Raw genomic sequence first — 22,568 nt, forward strand, 5'->3', positions numbered from 1 at the left:
GCAGAGGGTGGTACGTGTATGGAATGAGCTGCAGAGGAAGTGTTGGAAGCTGGTACAATTGCAACATTTAAGAGGCATTTGGATAGGTATATGAATAGGAAGGGTTTGGAGGGATATGGGCTGGGTGCTGGCAGGTGGGACTAGATTGGGTTGAGATATCTGGTCGGCATGGACGGGTTGGACTGAAGGGTCTATGACTCTATACACTAACAAAAGGGAACTGCATATAGAATAACATAATTTATCTGAAAACCCAGTCGACTCTATCGCAACTTAATGATGCTGTTCCAAATGCTTGCAATATTCCCATAAATACTCCCTTGGCAAAAATGGTAAAATCAGACACATATTCTTACAGGAGAGATGTCAGAGAGCGAGAGAGAGAGAGAGGATCAGCATACAGCTGTTTCTTTGACTCGCAGCCTCAAAACACCGATTGCTTACTAAAACCAAATCAAACTATAGAAAAGCTGAGCTGGGAGAACAGGCCACTCCCCTTTCATTGTACAAGTGTTATTTTTTAAACTTGAAAGCCTTTTTCCCAGAGGCAGTGTCTGTTAGCTATAATCAAATTGGCCATAAAACCCATACAAACCAGATATGTCGAATTCTATGCATTTATGACCCCTTTGGTTTAAAAAAAACACCAAGGACAATCTAACCTTGTTAAAAGAGCAGCATTGTCACACTATACTATTCTGATTCAACCATATTTCTCTTCTCTCCTTCTTGAATAGCTCCCTGTACCACAGGGCTATGATCAATTGGCTTACCCTCCCTGCAGCATCTACTCTCATCCACATAGGGAGCAAGAATCGCAAATCTATTAGACAAGCTCAATGGCTAAGTCTCTGTCAGCATTATCTGCTGAAAAGCTACCTGTCCGTCAGAAAAGTTGTGCAGCAGAAGACCAAGGAAAAGATAGGAAAATACAGGAAAATCTGCAGAGGAATATCTACAAAGGAGAATTGACAACTGGCTGGTTTTGAGACATGTTTTTTATTTGTAAATCTTAATTGGATTTTTTAAAAATCACCTGCACCTCCACCCACATCATCTACTGCATCCGCTGCAGCCGGTGTGGCCTCCTCTATATTGGGGAGACAGGCCGCCTACTTGCGGAGCGATTCAGAGAGCACCTCTGGGCCACCCGGACGAACCAACCCAACCACCCGGTAGCACAGCATTTCAACTCCCCCTCCCACTCCACCGAGGATATGCAGGTCATTGGACTCATCCACCGCCAAACCACAACAACGCGACGGTCGGAGAAGGAGCGTCTTATCTTCCGACTGGGAACCCTCCAACCACAGGGGATGAACTTGGACTTCACCAGTTTCTTCATCCCCCCTCCCCCCACCTTGTCTCAGCCGAATCCCTCCAGCCCGGCACCGCCTTCCTGACCTGCAGTCTTCTTCTTGACCTCTCCGCCTCCATCCTACTCCGACCTATCACCCTCACCTTGACCTCTTTCCACCTATCACATTTCCAACGCCCCTCCTCCAAGTCCCTCCTCCCTACCTTTTATCTTCTCCTGCTGAACACTCTCTGCTCATTCCTGAGGAAGGGCCTGTGCCCGAAACGTCGAATCTCCTGTTCGCTGGATGCTGCCTGACCTGCTGTGCTGTTCCAGCAATAAAGTTTCAACTTTTTTAAAAATCAGACCAGTATTGTAGAGTGGGAGGTAAAAGATAGGTTTAAGAGAAAGGAGTTATAAATAATTGTGGTTTTAATATTCTCTGTTGGACTTAAAGTATAAAATTGTTAATTTTTACTTTAACTAGTGAAATCTGGGATAGTTCTTTGCCACTTGAAATTCAACAGATTATGGCGTAAGGTGAGCATCTGTGTGTCGGGTTTAAATTAGCAGAGGGGTTCACCCCATGTCGTAAGACAGGCTACAAACAATTACTATAGATGTGTCCACTATGAACCACAGTGGGATCCACACCTCCCACATTATGCAGTTACAACACATTGCCTGACCAGGCATCTCTATTTTATTAATTTGTTCTTTTTTTTTAACTTGTACCGGTCATGTAGCTTGTAGCCTGTAAATATTTCCCGTATTTACCTTCAGTTTGAAACTAATCTATAATAGTCAAATTAGTAGCTATCACCATCAATGAACTTACGGTTTTACCTATGATATCACTTTTTTTGCGCCCTTAATCCTGGACTTCAAATTACCTCTGGCTGTCTCACTTTGGATGTGTTCTCTTCCTGATCATGTGACTCTTACTGATGTGGCATCTTATCAAATGCCTTTTGGAAATCTGTGTGAATACATATGCTGGTTCCTCTTTATCTACAGCATTAGTTGCTTTATCAAAGGACCCTTTTAATTATTAGTTAAAAAGTTCTATAAATTGTTGAAATTACACCTAACATATTATGATCATTGTGTACAAGTTGATAATTATCCTGTTTCCTGCTATTTTCACTGATCCATTTCTAAAATATTCAACTTTTAATGTTTTAACATTCTTTCCTTGTCTTTTTATTGTCCAGTTCTTAACTAATTTTATTTTCTGAATTTCAGTGTATTTGTCTATTTTGTCGACGCCTTTCAAAGTGTGTTAACATCTAAAAGCTTTATCTGTGGACTTGAGAATTTAGTATTGGTTACTTTTTAATAGAATATATTCTGTATTTCTACGCTTTTTGATTCAAAAAAAAGAAATTGTTCTGTTAATCTATATTTCCATGTTTGAACATTTTATTTCATCTCACTGTTTTTGGAAGCCTCAGAAGCCTCATTGTAACACTCTGACAAAACCTACACAAGGACTTGATGTACCTTCCTACTTCATTGAACACTCTGAATTATCTGTGTTATATGCAATAAGTTATTTCCTCCTTAACAGAAAGTGCTGGGTGAACTGTTTCCAATGCAAGAAGGCAGAATTCTAGTGACTGATACTGACTACATGGACACCTGGAGGGTGAGTCCCAAGTGGAAAGTGATCATAGATCAATTTGTTCATAAAGAAATGGGAAGAAAAGTGAAGTGAAGAAAAGTGGGAATAAGATTCTGTGAATTGTGTGGGCTCCCAATTCCGTGCCAGTATCATTATACTTGATGTACAGGGTCTTAGAAGTGCACACCTGCCCTCCATTTAGATTGGGAACAATGGTGGTTTGGCTAGTTCTGTCAAAAAATTTCACTTGATACATCTGAAAGATCTGAAAATGTGTTCCTGGATCATCTTGTGTATCCTTCTCTTTAATTCAATAAAAAATTGTAGTAATTACAATTGAAACTTCTAGCTTTGTGCTTATGAACAGGAGGTAGAAATATATTCACCAGTCCATGGGCGTAGGGTGATGGTCCTTTTGTATTTAGAATGTATGCCAATTATTTTGGGAAAACAGAAGCTTTTGTTGCTAACTTGAACCTGTTCTCTTGTGCCAATTTAAATACTGTAACATTTAGGAAATGTACACTTTTCTGTGTGCTGTGTCTTTAATGAAGAAATTGTGATATTGATGAATTCTTCCAATTCTATTTCTGAAAATCCAAATATCTGTAGTAACACATGGATCCTAAGGTGCATTTGAAAACAGCTCTCTTCCCACTCTATTATATATGCATATCCTGGGCAATTTCTGACCCATAGCTGCGTCTTTGATTTTTTGGAGATAAAATTCATTATCCAATTCTGAGTCATTTTTTTGTTAACCGAAGTGTCCTAACCGAATTATAGTGTCATCTGATCTGCCAGGCTGTGGGAATTTGTTAAAAATATTTCTGGCAGCCAGCATATCTCTTTCAGTATTTATACAGAATCTTTCAACATGCATTGTCAAAAATAAGTACTGCATTGGTGGATTTAGTGCAACAGGCAAATCCCTCTTTTTAGCTCAGTTTTTTTTTACCTTTGTTCATTCATGGGATGAGGACATAGTTGGCTAGGCAGCATTTGTTGCCCATCCCTAATAATCCAGAGGGCAGTTCAGAGTCACGCACATTGCTGTGGGTCTGGAATCACATGTAGGCAAACCAGACGAGGATGGCAGTTTCCTTCCCTAAGGAACATTAATGAACCAATTGAGTCTTTCCAACAATCGACAATGGGGATTCATGGTCATCTTTAAACTCTTAATTCCAGATATTTATATTGGCTTGGAAAAATCACAGGAATGCAAAGTATGTAAGAATTAAACCATTCTTTATCAAGTAAGTACCCTTGGTGCTGCAGGATTAATTTGTGTCTTTGCCCCTTGTTCCACAGTTGGATCTTTGTCAGTGAGTATCCTAGCATTTTTGTCAATGTCCACTTTAAACCAAAGTGTTCAGGGAAATAAACTTTAAATCAGTAGAAGAAAACAAAGCCTTCCAGCTAGAATGCTAATTGGTTGCAATTATGTTCTGGCCTTCATAGCTAACAAACAGTTGTATCAACCACATAAAAAATCTCAAAAAAGTAATTAAACTAGACAGACCACTTGGTATTAGGTAAAAACACCCTAGTTCCAAGCTTCCAGCTCAGCACTGTCCCCATGAGTTGTCCTACCTGCCTATCTTCTTTTCCACCTATCCACTCCACTCCCCCTTCCCCCCGATCTATCACCTTCATACCCTCCCCCACTCACCTATTGTACTCTATACTACTTTCTCCCCACCCCCACCCTCCTCTAGCTTATCTCTCCACCCTTCAGGCTCTGCCTTTATTCCTGATGAAGGGCTTTTGCCCGAAACGTCAATTTTACTGCTCCTCGGATGCTGCTGTGCTCTTCCAGCACCACTGATCCAGAATCCACTTGGTATTAACCTAGGCATCGGTAATGACAACAATAAATCCATCACAATTGATCCTGCAAAGCCCTTATTATGATAGAAAACATTACTGTTTTTAACATAAATTATTTTAAGTTTGACATATGAATTTGTGTGTCTGAATTTAATAATGAACTTTTATTGGTGATAATTTCTGAGAACTACTTTAGCAGCTCTGAAGATTTTTATTGTTTAGAGTGTTTTACAACTTGTCAAACCATTGTGCTTTAATTTGGAGGAGCTAGTGTTGGACTGGGTGGATAAAGTTAAAAATCTCAACACCAGGTTATATTCCTGATGAAGAAGCAATGCTTCGAAAGCTAGTGCCTCCAAATAAACATGTTGGACTATAATCTGGTGTTGTGTGATTTTTAACATTGTGCTTTAATATCTGTTAGAAGTTTAGATTTTTTAAAGCTTCAGGAAACATCCCTTGTTTGGCCAATTCTTTGAATATCCCCATCTTCAATGATGGAAGTGCTCAATATGTTGCAAAAGAGAAGGTTGAAGATTGTTGCAAAAAGATTGTAGTACAGTCACAACTCTGACATCTACCCAACAATGTGGAAAATTGCCCAGTATGTTTTGTACCCACAATACATAAATCCAACAGTGCCATCATGCATCACTTGTTTATGCTCAGTTTGGGTTTTGCGAGGGCCACTCAGTTCCTGACCTCATCACAACCTTGGTTCAAACATAAACAGAAGTGCAGGTCAGTGGCTATGAATCCCTATAGTGAGTAACTTGCTTCCTGATTCCCCAAAGCCTATCCATCGTTCAAAATTGTCTGTCAGGATTGTGATGGAATACTCCCCGCCAGCCTGGATGAGTGCACCTTCAAATATATTCAAGAAGCTTGAAATCATCCAGGGTAAACAGTTTACTTAAATGGCACCCACCTACCACCTTCAACATTCACTCCCTCTACCACTGATGAACATGGTATCAGTGTGTACCACCTACAAGCTGCACTGCAATGACTCATCAAGGTTCCTCCAAATTCTCAGCTTCTCCCATGTAGAAGGGCAAGGACAGCAAATAGATGGGAACACCACCACCTGCACATTCCTCTCCAAGCCACTCGCCATCCTAACTTACAAATATATCACCATTCCTTCACTGTCACTGGGTCAAAGTCATGCAAATCTCTCCCTAGGGGCATTATAGGTCAACCTACAACAAATGGACTGCAGTGGTTCAAGAAGTTCACCTTCTCTAAGGCAACTAGGATTGGTAATAAATGCTGGTAATACATCCCACCCAGCAATGCTCAAGTCCCATGAGTGAAATAAAACAAAACTTACAGCAAGCATTGCGTAGACAGCTGTTTGAACAAGCAGTAATTGAAGGGATTGCATACAACCGAGACAAGGGATTTTGTGCACAGGTGGAGCTGTGTGGCAATAAGAAGTAGTTCTATGGACTATCTAGTTATCATTGATAAAATCCTTTTGCCTGCCAACAGCTGTGATTGATTCTCAGGTAACTGATCAGTTTGGGGCTGGGAACAAGATAGAGGGAAATATTTTGATCTTCACCTGCGCAGAACCTATCTCTGTTCTTTACAGTAAAAATTCATTCTAAACCTGAAAAGAAAAGTCCTCCTTTGTTTAGTTGCAGTGTAGTAAGCCAGAGACATTTATAGGAGAGACTGAGGACTGGAGATCAGAGTCAAGAGTGTGGTGCTGGAAAAGCACAGTAGGGCAGGCAGCATCTGAGGAGCAGGAGAATCAACATTTTGGGCAAAAGCCGTCCATTAGGAATGAGGCTGTGAGCCGAGGAGGTGGAGAAATAAATGGGAGGGAGTGGGACTGGGGGGAATGTAGCTGAGAGTGCAATAGGTACATGGAGATGGGGGGAATGGTGATAGGTTGGAGAGGAGGATGGAGCGGATAGGTGGGAAGGAAGATGGACAGGTCATGAGGGCGGTGCCGAGGTGGAAGGTTGGAAGGTTAGCACTGCTGCCTCACAGCACCTGAGACCCGGGTTCAATTCCCACCTCAGGCAACTGACTGTGTGGAGTTTGCATGTTCTCCCCGTGTCTGCGTGGGTTTCTTCCGGGTGCTCCGGTTTCCTCCCACAGTCCAAAGATGTGCAGGTCAGGTTAATTGGCCATGCTAAATTGCCCGTAGTGGTAGGTAAAGGGTAAATGTAGGGGTATGGGTGGGTTGCGCTTCGGCAGGTCGGTGTGGACTTGTTGGGCCGAAGAGCCTGTTTCCACACTGTAATGTAATGTAATGTAATGTAATGTAAAAACTAGGATAAGGTGGGGGAGTGGAAATGAGGAACTGGTGAAATCCACAAACAGCCACCTTGTGTCTTTTGCAAACAAGTAGAAGCATCCAAAGAGAGATGACTGAAGGGCAACTTCTGATTGGCGTAACAATCAGAAGGATCACCTCACCAATCTATGAATAGAAGCCACTGAACTGCCTTTCAATTTTCTTTCACTACTAGCTTATTTTTACATGTCACCCTGTGCGTTTGTGTTTAAGGGGAGAATACATAATGTATTATAGTTTTAACTTACAATATTTCATTCTGACCATTTATAACTGGTTACCTGTAGCTAGAGTCTAAGTAAGTGTTTAAGTAAAAAGTGATTCTTGTTAAGTAGGGAAACCTGGTGTTAAGGTTCACCTCAGCACTGGCTTGTGTTTTCTAGCAACCTTTGTCTGGAATTATTGTAAAATCTTTAACTTCAGTGACAACCCTGGGATCAGTGAGGCTTTATTTCCATCAACCTACACCAGTGAGTCATGGCATAAATAGAGTAGAGCACACGTTTCCTTTTCTGTAGGATAAGGTAAAGTGTGCAGCGCCTTCATGCTAAACACAATACACATTTCTTGTTCCATGGTTATAGCGTATATTTTAATAAGGTTTAATTCTTTTCTTTTTACCAACAGGCTATGGAAAGTTTGGTGGATGAAGGACTGGTGAAATCGATTGGTGTTTCCGATTATAATATTTCCCAGTTGAAAAGACTCCTGTCAGTAGCTCGTAAAGCTCCGGCAGTGAATCAGATATTTATGTTCTCTATTGGAATGGAACATTACTCTTTCCCAATGTTCTGGCACAGACATATGATCCACCTCATTCCCCAGCATCACATCCAGCAGTGCCTCAGTCCTTATTGGCCTGAGAATGTAGAACAAGGGACTTCTCCTGAATGCATTTCAAGAATTCCTTCACCCAACTTTTACCATTTAGTCTATCTTTTTGAATGATAATTTTGTAATTAAGGACTATAGTCCTTGAGCATCTCTTTGATTTCCCTATAGATTTGTTCCCCTCTCATTCACTGCTTGCAGAGTAACAGGATGTTCATATCTATTTTACTACTCAGCTCTAATCAAAGGGATTGCACCTTTAACTCCTTGACATCCTATCTTTCTAACACAAATAATACTACTCACCTACTTCTCTTTTCTCTTTCTCTACCTTTCTGAACTCTTTGTATGCTTGTTTTTCTCCTTTTTTCTTAATTCTTTCATGTGATTTGGATGCTATTGGTAAGGCCAGCAATTGTTCATCCCTAGTTGCTGTTGAACTGTGTGTCTCACTGGGCTGTTTTAGAGAGCACTTAAGAGTCAACCACATTGCTGAGAGTCTAGATTAGAAAAGCACAGCAGGTCAGGCAGCATCCAAGGAGCAGGAAAATCGACGTTTTGGGCAAAAGCCCTTCACCAGCACCACTCTAATCTAGACTCTAATCTCCAGCATCTTCAGTCCTCGCTTTTGCCACATTGCTGAGAGTCTGGAGTCACTTGCAGAACAGACTAAGTAAAGACAGCAGTTTTCCCTCCCTAAAGGACATTAGTGATCCAGATGGGTTGTTTTCTAATTTCATGGACACCCTGAGACAAGCTTTCAATTCCTGATTTAAATAAATGAATTTAAATTCCATTATCTACGTGGTCAAACTTGAAGACAACAGCAAAAAGCAATCTAAAGTTGAACTTCTGAAATGGAGATGGACTTAATTTAGAGTAATGTGACAATAGAACATAGAAAATTACAGCACAGTACAGGCCCTTCGGCCCTCGATGTTACGCCGCCCTGTCATACTAATCTGAAGCCCATTCCACCTACATTATTCCATGTACGTCCATATGCCTGTCCAATGGCGACTTAAATGCACTTAAACTTGGCAAATCTACTACCAATGCAGGCAGGGCATTCCATACCCTCACTACTCTCTGAGTAAAGAAACTACCTCTGACATCTGTCTTATACCTATCTCCCCTCACTTTAAGGTTGTGTCCCCTCATGTTTGCTGTCCCCATACTTGGAAAAAGGCTCTCCCTGTCCACCCTATCTAACCCTCTGATTATCTTGTATGTCTCTGTTAAGTCATCTCTCAACCTTCTTCTCTCTAATGAGAACACCCTCAAGGCCCTTAGTTTTTCCTCGTAAGACATTCCTTCCATATCAGGCAACATCCTAGTAAATCTCCTCTGCACCCTTTCCAAAGCTTCTACATCCTTCTTATAATGCGGTGACCAGAACTGTACACAATACTCCAAGTGCGGCCGCACCAGAGTTTTGTACAGCTGCAGCATAACCTCCTGGTTCCGGAACTCAATCCCTCTATTAATAAAGGCCAAAATACTGTATGCCTTCTTAACAACCCTGTCAATCTGGGTGGCAACTTTCAGGGATCTGTGTACATGGACACCAAGATCTCTCTGCTCATCTGCATTCCCAAGAATCCTACCATTAGCCCAGTACTTTGCATTCCGATTACTCCGGCCAAAGTGTATCACCTCACACTTGTCCACATTAAACTCCATTTGCCACCTCTCAGCCCAGCTTTGCATCCTATCTATGTCTCTCTGCAACCTACTACATCCTTCGTCACTATCCACAACTCCACCAACCTTAGTGTCGTCTGCAAATTTAGTAACCCACCCTTCTAAGTCCTCATTCAGGTCATTTATAAAAATGACGAACAGCAGTGGACCCAACACTGACCCTTGCGGTACGCTGCTAGTAACTGGATACCAAGATGAACATGTTCCATCATCTACAACCCTCTGTTTTCTTTCAGTAAGCCAATTACTGATCCAAACTGCTATGTCTCCCACAATCCCATTCCTCCGTATTTTGAACAATAGCCTACTGTGGGGAACCTTATCGAACGCCTTGCTGAAATCAATATACACCACATCAACCGGTTTACTCCCATCTACCTGTTTGGTCACTTTGTCAAAAAACTCAATAAGATTCATTAGGCACGACCTAGCCTACACAAAACCGCGCTGACTGTCCCTGATCAGATTATTCTTTTCTAGATGGTTGTAAATCCTATCTCTTATAACCTTTCCCAACACTTTACCAACAACTGAAGTGAGACTCACTGGTCTATAATTACCAGGGTTGTTTCTACTACCCTTTTTGAACAAGGGAACCACATTTACTATCCTCCAGTCCTCAGGCACTATTCCTGTAGACAATGATGATTTGAAGATCAATGCCAAAGGCTCGGTGATCTCTTCCCTTGCTTCCCAGAGGATCCCAGGATAGATCCCATCCAGCCCAGGGGACTTGTCTATTTTCACACTCTGTAGTATTTCTAATACCTCTTCCTTGTGAACCTCAATCTCTTCTACTCTCAATGCAAGTATCTCTGTATCTTCCTCGCCAACATTCTCATTTTCTCTAATGAACACTGTCGAAAAATATTTATTTAGTGCTTGCCCTATCTTCTCTGACTCCACAAAAAACTTCCCACTATTATCCTTGATTGGCCCTAATTTAACTCTCGTCATTCTTTTATTCCTGACATACCTATGGAAAGCCTTAGGGTTAACCCTGATCCTATCCGCTAACAACATCTCATGTCCCCTCCTGGCTCTTCTGAGCTCTCTTTTTAGGGCTTCCGTGACTTGTAACCCTCAAGCGCCCTAACTGATCCTTCACATCTCATCCTAACATAAGCCTTCTTCTTTTTCTTGACCAGGGATTCCACTTCCTTAGTAAACCACGGCTCACGCGTTCTATATCTTCCTCCCTGCCTGACAGGTACATACTTATCTAGGACACACAGGAGCTTTTCCTTGAATAAGCTCCACATTTTTAATGTGCTCATCCCCTGCAGTTTCCTTCCCCATTCTATGCTTCCTAAATATTTCCTAATTGTATCGTAATTTCCCTTCCCCCAGCTGTAACTCCTGCTCGGTGAAGTACCCTTTCCATCACTAAAGTAAACCTGACAAAATTGTGATCACTGTCTCCAAAGTACTCACCTACTTCCAAATCTAACACCTGGCCAGGCTTGTTACCCAGTACTAAATCTAAAGTGGCTTCGCCCCTTGTAGGCCTGTCTACATACTGTGTCAGGAAGCCCTCCTGCACACACTGGACAAAAACTGACCCATCTGTAGTACTCGTACTGTAGTGATCCCAGTCAACATTTGGATAGTTGAAGTTCCCCATGACAACTACCCTGTGTCTCTCACTCCTATCGAGAATCATCTTTGCTATCCTTTCCACTACATCACTGGGACTATTCGGAGGCCTATAGAAAACTCCCAGCAATAGACGATCTTTAATGGAGATGTTGATTCAGGTACAGGGGTAGCATGTTCCAAAAGGAAAGAAAGTAGAGGAACTGTAACTAAGGCTCTGTGGATGATGATGAGGTATGGAAAGTGAATTTAATGAAATGGAAGAGAGGAATGATAGATCTCAGGTGAATTCTTCAATTAAGAACCAGAAAACACAAAACTGAGAGGACAAGTGAAGAAGGAAATATTGCCAAAGAGTAATATGAGAATAGAACAGCATTTAACATAAAAGGTATGGGATCATATTCAAATAACAACCAAAATCGGTGATTGGCGAAAATAGTCTCGTCATTCAGTAACCGCAGTAGCACAGTTTGAAGTGGTGAAGGAGTCCTGAAATACAGCATTACATAGCCTATTTATACATAATTCTTAAAGAAATCAAAATTCTATCACTATAGTGTTACATTGTTTTATCTGTTGTATATACAAAGGTTTGGATGACTTCTGTGCTGGGAAACAGGAGATGGTTTGAACATTTGTTAAATGGTGGCTGTTGCTCCTGATAGGATTAGAACGTTTGTTCAGTCTGAGCTTGCATAATTAAGCGGAATTAGTCCCGGTGTCTTTTAAGTTAGTAAAAATACCAGACCTTTTGCTCTAAATAAGTTAAAAATTATACATGTATTAAATAAAACTATAAAATAAATTAACCTGATGGCACACAGGTGTGCCATGAAGTTTTGTTTACTATTTGCCGGTGTGAGTGCAATTTCACAGAAGTGCTGTTTTGATAGTAAATTTAGCAGCCCTGTTTAATGTACTTAACGATACATACTAATTGGGAAACTAATATTCTGTAATCAGGGGACAAATTGAATGTTTAAGAAGGAAATTGAAGGGAAAGTTAGAACAAGAGAAGTCAAGAAAGACAACTGTATCAATGAGGCAGAAAACTCAAAGGGATCATGCTGTAAGGTTGAGTGAAATAAGGGTTGATGGGAAGGGTGAGGGCAGTAACAAATTAAAAATACTATACATGAATGCACGAAACATTAGAAATAAGATGGATGAGCTTGAGGCTCTTTTGGAAATTGGCAGATACGATATTGTGGGGATAACTGAGACGTGGCTTCAAGTGGACAGGGCCTGGGAAATGAATATTCAAGGCTACACGTGCTATCGTAAGGACAGACTGACGGGCAGAGGGGATGGGGTGGCCATGTTGGTAAAGGATGATATTCAGTCTCTTGCACGGGGGGACCTAGAATCAGGAGATGTAGAGTCAGTGTGGATAGAGCTGAGAAATTCTAAGGGTAGAAAGACCCTCTTGGGAGTTATCTACAGGCCCCCAAACAGTAGTCTGGATGTTGGATGTAAGTTGAATCAGGAGCTGAAATTGGCCTGTCGCAAAGATGTCACTACAGTTGTTATGGGGGATTTCAACATGCAGGTAGACTGGGAGAATCAGGATGGTATTGGACCTCAAGAAAAAATTTTGTGGAGTGCCTCCGCAATGAATTCTGAGAACAGCTGGTGCTGGAGCCGACCAGGGAGAAGGCAATTCTGATCTGATATTGTGCAACGAATCAGAATTCGTCAGGGACCTCGAAGTGAAGGAGCCATTGGGAAGTAGTGACCATAATACAATAAGCTTCAATCTGCAATTTGAGAGGGAGAGGGTATGATCGGAAGTGACAATATTTCTGTTGAATAAAGGGAACTATGGAGCTATGAGGGAGGAGCTGGCCAAAGTTCAATGGTGCAATACCTTAGCAGGGATGACAGTGGAGGAACAATGGCGGATATTTCTGTGTATAATGCAGAAGTTGCAGGATCAGTTCATTCCAAAAAAGAAGAAAGATCCGAGGAGGAGGCATGGGTAGCCGTGGTTAACGAGGGAAGTTAAGAAACATATAAAGTTAAAAGAGAAAAAGTATAACATAGCAAAGATAAGTGGGTAAACGGAGGACTGGGAAGCTTTTAAAGAACAACAGAGGATTACTAAGAAGGAAATATGCAGAGAAAAAATGAGGTACGAAGGTAAACTAGCCAAAAATATAAAGGAGGATATTAAAAGATTTTTTAGGTATGTGAAAGGCAAAAAAATGGTTAAGACTAAAATTGGGCCCTTGAAGACAGAAATAGGGGAATATATTACCGGGAACAAAGAAATGGCAGAAGAATTGAATTGGTACTTCAGATCTGTGTTCACTGGGGAAGACACAAGCAATCTCCCTGAGGTAACAGTGGCTGAAGGACCTGAACTTAAGGGAATTTATATTTGCCAGGAATTGGTGTTGGAGAGACTGTTAGGTCTGAAGGTTGATAAGTCCCCAGGGTCTGATGATCTACATCCCAGGGTACCGAAGGAGATGGCTCGAGAAATCGTGGATGCGTTGGTGATTATTTTCCAGAGTTCGATAGATTCAGGGTCGGTTCCTGAGGATTGGAGGGTGGCTAATGTTATACCACTTTTTAAGAAAGGTGGGAGAGAGAAAGCAGGAAATTATAGACCAGTTAGTCTGACCTCAGTGGTGGGAAGGATGCTGGAGTCTATTATAAAGGATGAAATTACGACACATCTGGATAGTAGTAACAGGATAGGTCAGAGTCAGCATGGATTTATGAAGGGGAAATCATGCTTGACTAATCTTCTGGAAGTTTTTGAGGATGTAACTCTGAAGATGGACGAGGGAGATCCAGCAGATGTCGTGTACCTGGACTTTCAGAAAGCTTTTGATAAAGTCCCACACAGGAGGTTAGTGAGTAAAATTAGGGCACATGGTAATGGAGGCAAAGTACTAACTTGGATTGAAAGTGGGTTGGCTGATAGGAAACAACGAGTAGTGATAAACGGCTCCATTTCGGAATGGCAGGCAGTGACCAGTGGGGTACCGCAGGGATCCGTGCTGGGACTGCAGCTTTTTACAATATATGTTAATGAAATAGAAGATGGTATTAGCAATAACATTAGCAAATTTGCTGATGATACTAAGCTGGGTGGCAGGGTGAAATGTGAGGAGGATGTTAGGAGATTACAGGGTGACCTGGACAAGTTAGGTTAGTGGTCAGATGCATGGCAGATGCAGTTTAATGTGGATAAATGTATGGTTATCCACTTTGGTGGCAAGAACAGGAAGGCAGATTACTACCTAAATGGAATCAATTTAGGTAAAAGGACAGTACAGAGAGATCTGGGTGTTCTTGTACACCAGTCAATGAAGGTAAGCATGCAGGTACAGCAGGTAGTGAAGAAGGCTAATAGCATGCTGGCCTTCATAACAAGAGGGATTGAGTATAGAAGCAAAGTGGTTCTTCTGCAGCTGTACAGGGCCCTGGTGAGACCACACCTGGAGTACTGTGTGCAGTTCTGGTCTCCAGATTTGAGGAAATACATTCTGGCTATTGAGGGAGTGCAGCGTAGGTTCATGAGGTCAATTCCTGGAATGGCGGGATTACCTTACACTGAAAGACTGGAGAGACTGGGCTTGTATGCCCTTGAGTTTCGAAGATTGAGAGGGGATCTGATTGAGACATATAAGATTATTAAAGGATTGGACACTCTGGAGGCAGGAAACATGTTTCCGCTGATGGATGAGTGCCGAACCAGAGGACACAGCTTAAAAATAAGGGTAGACCATTTAGGACAGAGATGAGGAGAAACTTCTTCACCCAGAGAGTGGTGGCTGTGTGGAATGCTCTGCCCCAGAGGGCAGTGGAGGCCCAGTCTCTGGATTCGTTTAAGAAAGAGTTGGATAGAGCTCTCAAAGATAGTGGAATCAAGGTTGTGGTTCTGTTCGCCGAGCTGGAAATTTTTGTTGCAAACGTTTTGTCCCCTGTCTAGGTGACATCCTCAGTGCTTGGGACCCTCCTGTGAAGCGCTTCTGTGGTGTTTCCTCCGGCATTTATAGTGACCTGTCCCTGCCGCTTCTGGTTGTCAGTTTCAGCTGTCCACTGTAGTGGCCGGTATATTGGGTCCAGGTCGATGTGTTTGTTGATGGAGTTTGTGGATGAGTGCCATGCTTCTAGGAATTCCCTGGCAGTTCTTTGTTTGGCTTGCCCTATAATGATACTGTTGTCCCAGTCGAATTCATGTTGCCTGTCGTCTGTGTGTGTGGCTACTAAGGATAGCTGGTCGTGACGTTTCGTGGCTAGTTGATGTTCATGGATGCGGATCGTTAGCTGTCTTCCTGTTTGTCCTATATAGTGTTTTGTGCAGTCCTTGCATGGGATTTTGTACACTACATTAGTTTTGCTCATGCTGGGTATCGGGTCCTTCGTTCTGGTGAGTTGTTGTCTGAGGGTGGCTGTTGGTTTGTGTGCTGTTATAAGTCCTAGTGGTCGCAGTAGTCTGGCTGTCAGTTCTGAAATGCTCCTGATGTATGGTAATGTGGCTAGTCCTTTGGGCTGCGGCATGTCCTCGTTCCGTTGTCTTTCTCTTAGGCATCTGTTGATGAAATTGCGCGGGTAACCGTTTTTGGCGAATACCTTGTACAGGTGTTCCTCTTCCTCTGTTTGCAGTTCTGGTGTACTGCAGTGTGTTGTGGCCCTTTTGAATAGTGTCTTGATGCAACTTCGTTTGTGTGTGTTGGGGTGGTTGCCTTCATAGTTTAGGACTTGGTCTGTGTGTGTGGCTTTCCTGTATACCTTTGTGGTGAATTCTCCGTTTGGTGTTCTCTGTATCATCACGTCTAGGAATGGGAGTTGGTTATCCTTTTCTTCTTCTCTCGTGAATCGGATTCCTGTTAGTGTGGCGTTGATGATCCAGTGTGTTTTCTCTATTTCCGTGTTTTTAATGATTACAAAGGTGTCATCAACATATCTGACCCAGAGTTTGGGCTGAATTTGTGGTAAGACTGTTTGTTCTAACCTTTGCATTACTGCTTCTGCTATGAGTCCCGAGATCGGTGAGCCCATGGGTGTTCCGTTGATTTGTTCGTATATCTGGTTGTTGAATGTGAAGTGTGTTGTGAGGCACAAGTCCAGTAGTTTAAGTATGCCATCTTTGTTGATAGGGGTGACTTGATAGAGGTGTACAAGATGATTAGGGGTTTAGATAGGGTTGACCATGAGAATCTTTTTCCACGTATGGAGTCAGCTATTACAAGGGGGCATAGCTTTAAATTAAGGGGGGGTAGGTATAGGACAGATGTTAGGGGTAGGTTCTTTACTCAGCGAGTCGTGAGTTCATGGAATGCCCTGCCATTAGCAGTGGTGGACTCTCCCTCTTTATGGGCATTTAAGCAGGCATTGGATAGGCATATGGAGGATAGTGGGCTAGTGTAGGTTAGGTGGGCTTGGATCGGCGCAACATCGAGGGCCGAAGGGCCTGTACTGCGCTGTATTCTTCTATGTTCTATGTTCTATGTTCTGTGTTCTATGTTCAACGTCCTGTTGTCTGTTCTGTATGTCCAGCAGGTTGGCTATTGTTTCTCTGGCTAGGGCTTTGTCAATAGAGGTGAACAGTGCCGTTACGTCGAATGAGACCATAGTTTCTTCCTTGTCAATGTGTATATTTCTGATGATGTCCAAGAATTCCTGTGTTGATTGGAAAGAGTGTCTGGATCCGCTGATCAGGTGTTTCAGTTTCACAGGAGGCTCCCAAGCACTGAGGAAGTCACCTAGACAGGGGACGAAATGTCTGCAACAAAAATTTCCATCTCGGCGAACAGAATCACAACAACGAGCACCCGAGCTACAAATCTTCACCCAAACTTTGAATCACTTCTCTAGCTTCCCACAGAGTTCTCGGGTACACCTGATCAGGTCCTGGGGATTTATCCACTTTTAACTATTTCAAGACATCCAGCACTTCCTCCTCTGTAATCTGGACATTTTGCAAGATGTAACCACCTATTTCCCTACAGTCTATATCTTCCATATCCTTTTCCACAGTAAATACTGATGCAAAATATTCATTTAGTATCTCCCCCATTTTCTGTGGCTCCACACAAAGGCCGCCTTGCTGATCTTTGAGGGGCCCTATTCTCTCCCTTGTTACCCTATTCTCTCCCTCGTTACCCTTTTGTCCTTAATATATTTGTAAGAACCCTTTGGATTCTCCTTAATTCTATTTGTCAAAGCTATCTCATGTCCCCTTTTTGTCCTCCTGATTTCCCTCTTAAGTATACTCCTACTTCCTTTATACTCTTCTAAGGATTCACTTGATCTATCTTGTCAATACCTGACATATGCTTCCTTTTTCTTAATCAAACCCTCCATTTCTTTAGTCATCCAGCATTCCCTACACCTACCAGCCTTCCCTTTCACCCTGACAGGAATATACTTTCTCTGGATTCTCATTATCTCATTTCTGAAGGCTTCCCGTTTTCCAGCCGTCCCTTTACCTGCGAACATCTGCCTCCAATTAGCTTTCGAAAGTTCTTGCCTAATACCGTCAAAATTGGCCTTTCTTCAGTTTAGGACTTCAACTTTTAGATCTAGTCTATCCTTTTCAATCACTATTTTAAAACGAATAAAATTATGGTCGCTGGCCCCAAAGTGCTCCCCCACTGACACCTCAGTCACCTGCCCTGCCTTATTTCCCAAGAGTAGGTCAAGTTTTGCACCTTCTCTAGTAGGTACATCCACATACTGAATCAGAAAATTGTCTTGTACACATTTAAGAAATTCCTCTCCATCTAAACCTTTAACACTATGGCAGTCCCAGTAGATGTTTGGAAAGTTAAAATCCCCTACCATAACCATCCTATTATTCTTATAGAGCGCGGAGATTTCCTTACAAGTTTGTTTCTCAATTTCCCTCTGACTACTGGGGGGTCTATAATACAATCCCAATAAGGTGATCATCCCTTTCTTATTTCTCAGTTCCACCCAAATAACTTCCCTGGATGTATTTCCAGGAATATCATCCCTCAGCACAGTTGTAATGCTATCCCTTATCAAAAATGCCACTCCCCCTCCTCTCTTGCCTCCCTTTCTATCCTTCCTGTATCATTTGTATCCTGGAACATTAAGCTGCCAGTCCTGCCCATCCCTGAGCCATATTTCTGTAATTGCTATGATGTCCCAGTCCCATGTTCCTAACCATGCCCTGAGTTCACCTGCCTTCCCTGTTAGGCCCCTTGCATTGAAATAAATGCAGTTTAATTTATTAGTCCTACCTTGTCCTTGCCTGCCCTGACTGTTTGACTCACTTCTGTTCTCAGCTGTACCCGTCTCAGATCGATCTCTTTCCTCACTATCTCCCTGGGTCCCACCCCCCCACCTTACGAGTTGAAATCCTCCCAAGCAGTTCTAGCAAATTTCCCTGCCAGTATATTAGTCCCCTTCCAACTTAGGTGCAATCCGTCCTTCTTGTACAGGTCTATTCTACCCCAAAAGAGATTCCAATGATCCAAAAATGTGAATCCTTCTCCCATACACCAGCTCCTCAGCCATGCATTCATCTGCTCTATCCTCCTATTCCTGCTCTCACTAGCTTGTAGCACTGGGAATAATCCAGATATTACTACCCTTGAGGACCTCCTTTTTAAATTTCTGCCTAACTCTCTGTAATCTCCCTTCAGAATCTCAACCTTTTCCCTTCATATGTCGTTGTCCACATTGGAACCAATAACCTCCTGCTGGCCCCTCTCCCCCGTGAGAACATTCTGCACCCTCTCTGAGATATCCTTGATCCTGGCACCAGGGAAACAACACACCATTCTGCTTTCTCTCTGCTGGCCACAGAAACATCTGTCTGTACCTCTGACTACAGAATCCCCTAACACAATTGATCTCTTGGAAGCCAACATACCCCTCGTTGCATTAGAGCCAGTCTCAATACCAGAAACTTGGCTGTTCGTGCGATGTTCCCCTGAGAATCCATCACCCCCTACATTTTCCAAAACAGCATACCTGTTGTTCAGTATTTCCCAGGAGCTGAAAAATTACGCCATGTTCTTTGTGACCTGCAACACATTATCAATGAGGATGAGTACCTCACCAAGACCTTCCACACACCTCCACTACTTGCCTTTAAACAACCGCCAAACCTCAAACAGATCATTGTTCGTAGCAAGCTGCCCAGCTCTCAGGACAACTCCATACAACCCTGTCACGGTAGACTCTGCAAGACGTGTCAGAGTGTGGACATAGATACCACCATTACACGTGGGGACACCTCCCACCTTGTACATGGAAGGTACTCATGTGACTCAGCCAACGTTGTCTATCTTATACATTGCAGGCAAAGATGCCCGGAGGCATGGTACATTGGGGAAACCGAGCAAAGGCTATGACAACAGATGAATGGGCACCACACAACAATCAACAGACAGGAGGGTTCCCTCCCAGTTGGGGAACACTTCAGTGGTCCAGGACATTCAGCCTCGGACCTTCGGGTGACCATCCTCCAAGGTGGACTTCAGGACAGGCAGCAGAGGCTGATAGCTAAGTTCGGTACCCATAGGGAGGGCCTCAACCGGGACCTTGGGTTCATGTCACATTACAGGTGACCACCATTGCACTATACACATACACAGATACTCGTACACACACACACACTCTCTCTCTCTCTCTCACACACACACTCACACACACACACAGGCACTCCTGTACATACATACACACTGACACACATTCACACAGACGTGCACACAGACACTCACACACACCCTTACAGACACACACACTCCCACACTCACACATGCACCCCCTCACAGACTTAAGACACTGCACTCACTACACACACACATATACTTTCTCACATTCACAACCCCCAACCCATACAGGCACACAGACAGACAAAGACCCACATGCACATATATATTTTGTGGGGTGAATTTGTACTTTCAGGGTTACATTGTACTTTGCTCAAAACTGCATACATTCATGTAGAACTCTGAGCTCAAAAACTGCATGAATTTATGTAAATCTCTGTTATCTCACTTTTTAGATTAGAATCAATCATAACATCATGGCATAGACAGAGAACACAGGGGGCCAACACCTTCAACATATTGTCTAGCTATCACCATTGTTAACAGCTAACCCGAGAATGCAACTTTTTTAAAAAGAAAGGTTTTGTGATTTACACATGAAAGAAGTGAAACTATATTCCGAATTCTAACAGATGAAAGGCTTAACAGACAATCAATTTTTCAATGTATAATTTCAGTTACATCACACTGTAAATTTTTGCTATAAATTCTGTGTTACAATTGAGCCCTCCACAATCACCTGATGAAGGAGCGTCGCTCCGAAAGCTAGTGTGCTTCCAATTAAACCTGTTGGACTATAACCTGGTGTTGTGTGATTTTTAACTTTGTACACCCCAGTCCAACACTAGCGTCTCCAAATCGAGATTAGAGATAGAAATTTGATTAGTCTGGATCACGTTGACATAAGTAGGGAAGACTTGTTGGGTAGGTTAGAGGTTATTAAGGTGGACAAATCCTCAGGACTGGATGGGATCTATCCCAGGTTGCTGAGGGAGGCGAGAGAGGAAATTGCTGGGACCCTGACAGATACCTTTGTGGCATCCTTAAATACAGTTGAGGTGCCAGAGGACCGGAAGGTTGCTCATGTTATGCCCCTGAACAAGATGGGTAGTAGGGATATTCTGGGTAACTACAGACTAGTGAGCCTGACTTCAGCGGTGAGAAGTTGCTGGAGAAGGTACTGAAGGATAGGATCTATTTATATTTAGAAAAGAATGTGCTTATCAGTGATAGGCAACATGGTTTTGTGCGGGGGAGATCGTGCCTTACCTACTTAATAAGTTCTTGGAGGAAGTAACCAAGTTGATAGATGAAGGAAGGGCTGTTGATGTCATATACATGGACTTTCGTAAGGCGTTTGATAAGGTTGCCCATGGTAGACTAATGAAGAAAGTGAAGTCACATGGTGTGCAGGGTGTTCTAGCTGGGTGGATAAAAAACTGGTTGAGCAACAGGAGACAGAGTAGTAGTAGAAGGGAGTTTCTCGAAATGGAGAAAGGTGACCAGTGGTGTTCCACAGGGGTCAGTGCTGGGGGCGCTGTTGTTTGTAATATACACATATGATCTAGAAGAGGGCACTGTTGGTATGATCAGCAAGTTTGCAGGTGACACGAAGATTGGTGGAGTAGCAGAAAGCATAAGGGACTGTCAAAGAATACAGGAGGATATAGATAGACTGGAGAGTTGGGCATAAAAGTGGCAGATGGATTTCAATCCAGACAAATGTGAGGTGATGCATTTAGGCAAGTCTAATTCTAAAGTGAATTATACAATGAACGGAAGAGCCTTGGGAAAAGTTGATGGGCAGAGAGATCTGGGAGTGCAGGTACATTGTACCCTGAAGGTTGCTGCACTGATGGATAGAGTGGTCAAGAAGGCATATAGTATGCTTGCCTTCATTGGATGGGGTATTGAGTATAGAATTGGCATATCATGTTAACATTGTACAAGACATTGTTCGGCCGCATTTAGAATGCTGTGTACAGTTCTGGTCGCCACATTACCAAAAGGATGTGGACACTTTGGAGAGGGTGCAAAAAATGGTTACGAAGATGTTGCCTGGTATGGAAGGTGCTAGCTTTGAAGAGAGGTTGAGTAGGTTAGGTTTGTTTTCATTAGAAAAAAAGAGATTGAGGGGGGACCTGATTGAGGTTTACAAAACATGAAGGTTATAGACAGGGTGGATAGAGACAAGCTTTTTCCCAGGGTGAAGGATTCCATAACAAGGAGTCACGCTTTCAAGGGGAGAGGTGGAAAGTTTAAGGGGGACACACGCAGCAAGTACTTCACACAGAGGGTGGTGGGCGTCTGGAACGCGTTGCCAGCAGAGGTGGTAGAGGCAGGCACGGTAGATTCATTTAAGATGCATCTGGACTAATGCATGAGTAGATGGGGAGCAGAGGGATATAGATGCTTAGGAATTGACCAACAGGATTAGACAGTATATTTGGCATCGGCTCAGGCTTGGAGGGCCGAAGGGCCTGTTCCTGGGCTGTAAATTTTATTTGTTCTTTGTATTAAGTAATTACAGCACCAGGAGAACTTCTTTAAACTTTCCTTTGGCCTGAAAGAAAAAAATTTCAACCCTTAAATGTCTACTCCTCCCTTACTCACAGTTTTAGATTTTAAGATTAGATGTGTACTCTGACTAGAGATCTGTAACTAATGGTATTCCACAGGAATCGATGAACGTAGAACATAGAAAAGTACAGCACAGAACAGGCCCTTCAGCACGATGTTATGCCAAGATCAATCCTAATCTAAAACAAAACAACCCAACCTATGTACCCCTCAATTCACTGCTGTCCATGTGCATGTCCAGCAGTG

General features: G+C 42.7%; 1 protein-coding gene across 1 annotated transcript in view; it reads left to right on the plus strand.

Moving 5' to 3' along the window:
- The window catches only part of LOC122558704 (aldo-keto reductase family 1 member B1), a 117,245-nt gene that overhangs the window by 45,649 nt on the left and 49,028 nt on the right, over nt 1-22,568 (plus strand). The window contains 2 exon segments of the mRNA XM_043707496.2: nt 2,868-2,945; nt 7,693-7,806. Of these exon segments, the coding sequence (XP_043563431.2) occupies nt 2,868-2,945; nt 7,693-7,806 (192 nt within the window).

This window comes from Chiloscyllium plagiosum, unplaced genomic scaffold, assembly GCF_037043375.1.
Source record: "Chiloscyllium plagiosum isolate Xiang-an unplaced genomic scaffold, Cpla_swu_hap1 HiC_scaffold_17, whole genome shotgun sequence".
Lineage (NCBI taxonomy): Eukaryota > Metazoa > Chordata > Chondrichthyes > Orectolobiformes > Hemiscylliidae > Chiloscyllium > Chiloscyllium plagiosum.